General features: G+C 36.9%; 1 protein-coding gene across 1 annotated transcript in view; it reads right to left on the bottom strand.

The window, feature by feature from the left end:
* The window catches only part of LOC109290121 (keratin, type I cytoskeletal 12-like), an 11,593-nt gene that overhangs the window by 1,630 nt on the left and 8,183 nt on the right, over positions 1-1,780 (bottom strand). Inside the window, exons 4-6 of the mRNA XM_019506511.1 lie at positions 1,504-1,665; positions 1,276-1,401; positions 661-878 (exon numbers count right to left, since the gene is read on the bottom strand). Of these exons, the coding sequence (XP_019362056.1) occupies positions 661-878; positions 1,276-1,401; positions 1,504-1,665 (506 nt within the window). The remainder of the gene's footprint in view (positions 1-660; positions 879-1,275; positions 1,402-1,503; positions 1,666-1,780) is intronic.

The raw sequence follows: 1,780 nt of genomic DNA, 5'->3' as shown, positions 1-1,780 counted from the left end.
CAGAGCCCCACTGGGGACCTGTGGTGGTAGCCAGGGAAAGGGTGAGCAACAGCTGCTGTAATCTCTCGTTGCTGCCACTGTACTCTGCTGCCACTGCTGGGTCCGGATCCAGCCCGCGAAGCTTTTCTCAGTCTGGATCCAGCCCAGGGGTGCAGGTGAGTTTGACACCCTTGTTATGTCTATTGCAGTAAATTCTTAGCAAGGCATTGGATCGATAAATTCACTGATAAAACATGAAAATCAAAATGTCATGAAATGGCCCAAAGCCAAATAGAAACACTGTGAAAATAATCACAAATAGTATTTGTGAAAATACTCTTATTTATTTCAGTTCTGAAATTGTGTAGCCTGTTAAATCATGCTTCCTTTTGCTAGTGTGTATACTTAAGCTGCCACATTCATTGATTCATTTAAATACAAGATAAATTTATTTATTCTTCTTCAATGGATTTTATATTTAAAGAATTGCTACCTATCATGACTATAATTATTTCAGTATCTTTTATGATGAAAAAATGTATTGTTGAACTGTTTGTGTGCTATAGGTCTTTCTCTCTATTGGTTTGTAGACTATTTGCTTGCACTGCTCCCACTTCCCAGAAAGCATATTATCATGGACCGGAGTGAAAAGGCAGTTGTCAATTTCAGTTCTTTACTTACCCAAATTCTCCATCTAGCAGACGACGGTAGGTCTCAATCTCCATTTCCAGCCGAGTCTTGATGTCTAGAAGTTGCTGATATTCTGCATTTTGGCGTTCCATGTCAGCCCTGACCTGGAAGAGCTGGGTTTCCAGATTCCCAATCTGAAGCTGCATTTGTGAAAGCTGAGTACAGTAACCTGCTTCTGTTTCTGCCAAGGTGTCTTCAAGAGATTTTTTCTGCATAAAAGACATATAATTGATTAAATGAAAACTTTAGGGAGAAGAAAGTGATTCCTTAAAAAAAATTATGAAGAAATGTAGACTAACATATTGGGGAAAAGTTTTATTTGGTCTCATTACCTATCTTCATTTCATTTTTTTTCTTCTTAGACTCAAATATTTGCTTAAAAAACCTGCTTCTGCTACTTCCATTCTCCTTTCTCACCATACCCAATCATAACAATGCATTTGTTCTATTATCCATCATTTACAATCTGCTGATTCTAGGTAGTATTAGGTAATACAGACTAAAAGGATTCTGAATTTAACAATAGAATGAACTGCAGACATTGAAAAGTTTTTTATAATAATAAGGGGTTTAACACAACTTTTGCAACTGGAAATTTCAACATACCATGGCAAGTTGAGATTGTAGTTCAATTTCCAGGCTCTGAAGAGTGCGCTTTAGATCTGTGATTTCACTTTTTCCTGATTGAAGCTGTTCAGTGTTGGTTGAGATTTCCTTTTTGAGTTCTCCACTCTGAAATGTGAAAAAGGAATATAATGCATACAATGCAGCTGTTACAAAATTTTGTTCTATTTTTAACTTTTGGGGGCTGAATTTGTTATTGCTGATATTTACTTTTTCATTGAACCATGCTTCAGCATCTTTACGATTTTGGTCAGCAATAGCTTCATATTGTCCTCTCATGTCATTCAAAAGCTTGGTCAAATCAATTCCCGGAGCAGCATCCATTTCAACACTGACTTGGCCAGTAGCATTACCTTGGAAACCTTGAAGCTCCTAAAAGGATAAAAGGCAATACAGATATTTTAGTATAATAAGGAACAAAATAATCAGCCTTAAGTTAAAGTGGGTGACTCAGATCCCACTAATTCCACAGGAAGATTTTCTAGTC

This window comes from Gavialis gangeticus, unplaced genomic scaffold, assembly GCF_001723915.1.
Source record: "Gavialis gangeticus isolate Ggan-Ray unplaced genomic scaffold, GavGan_comp1, whole genome shotgun sequence".
Lineage (NCBI taxonomy): Eukaryota > Metazoa > Chordata > Crocodylia > Gavialidae > Gavialis > Gavialis gangeticus.
This window is presented reverse-complemented; position numbering and strand designations above follow the sequence as displayed.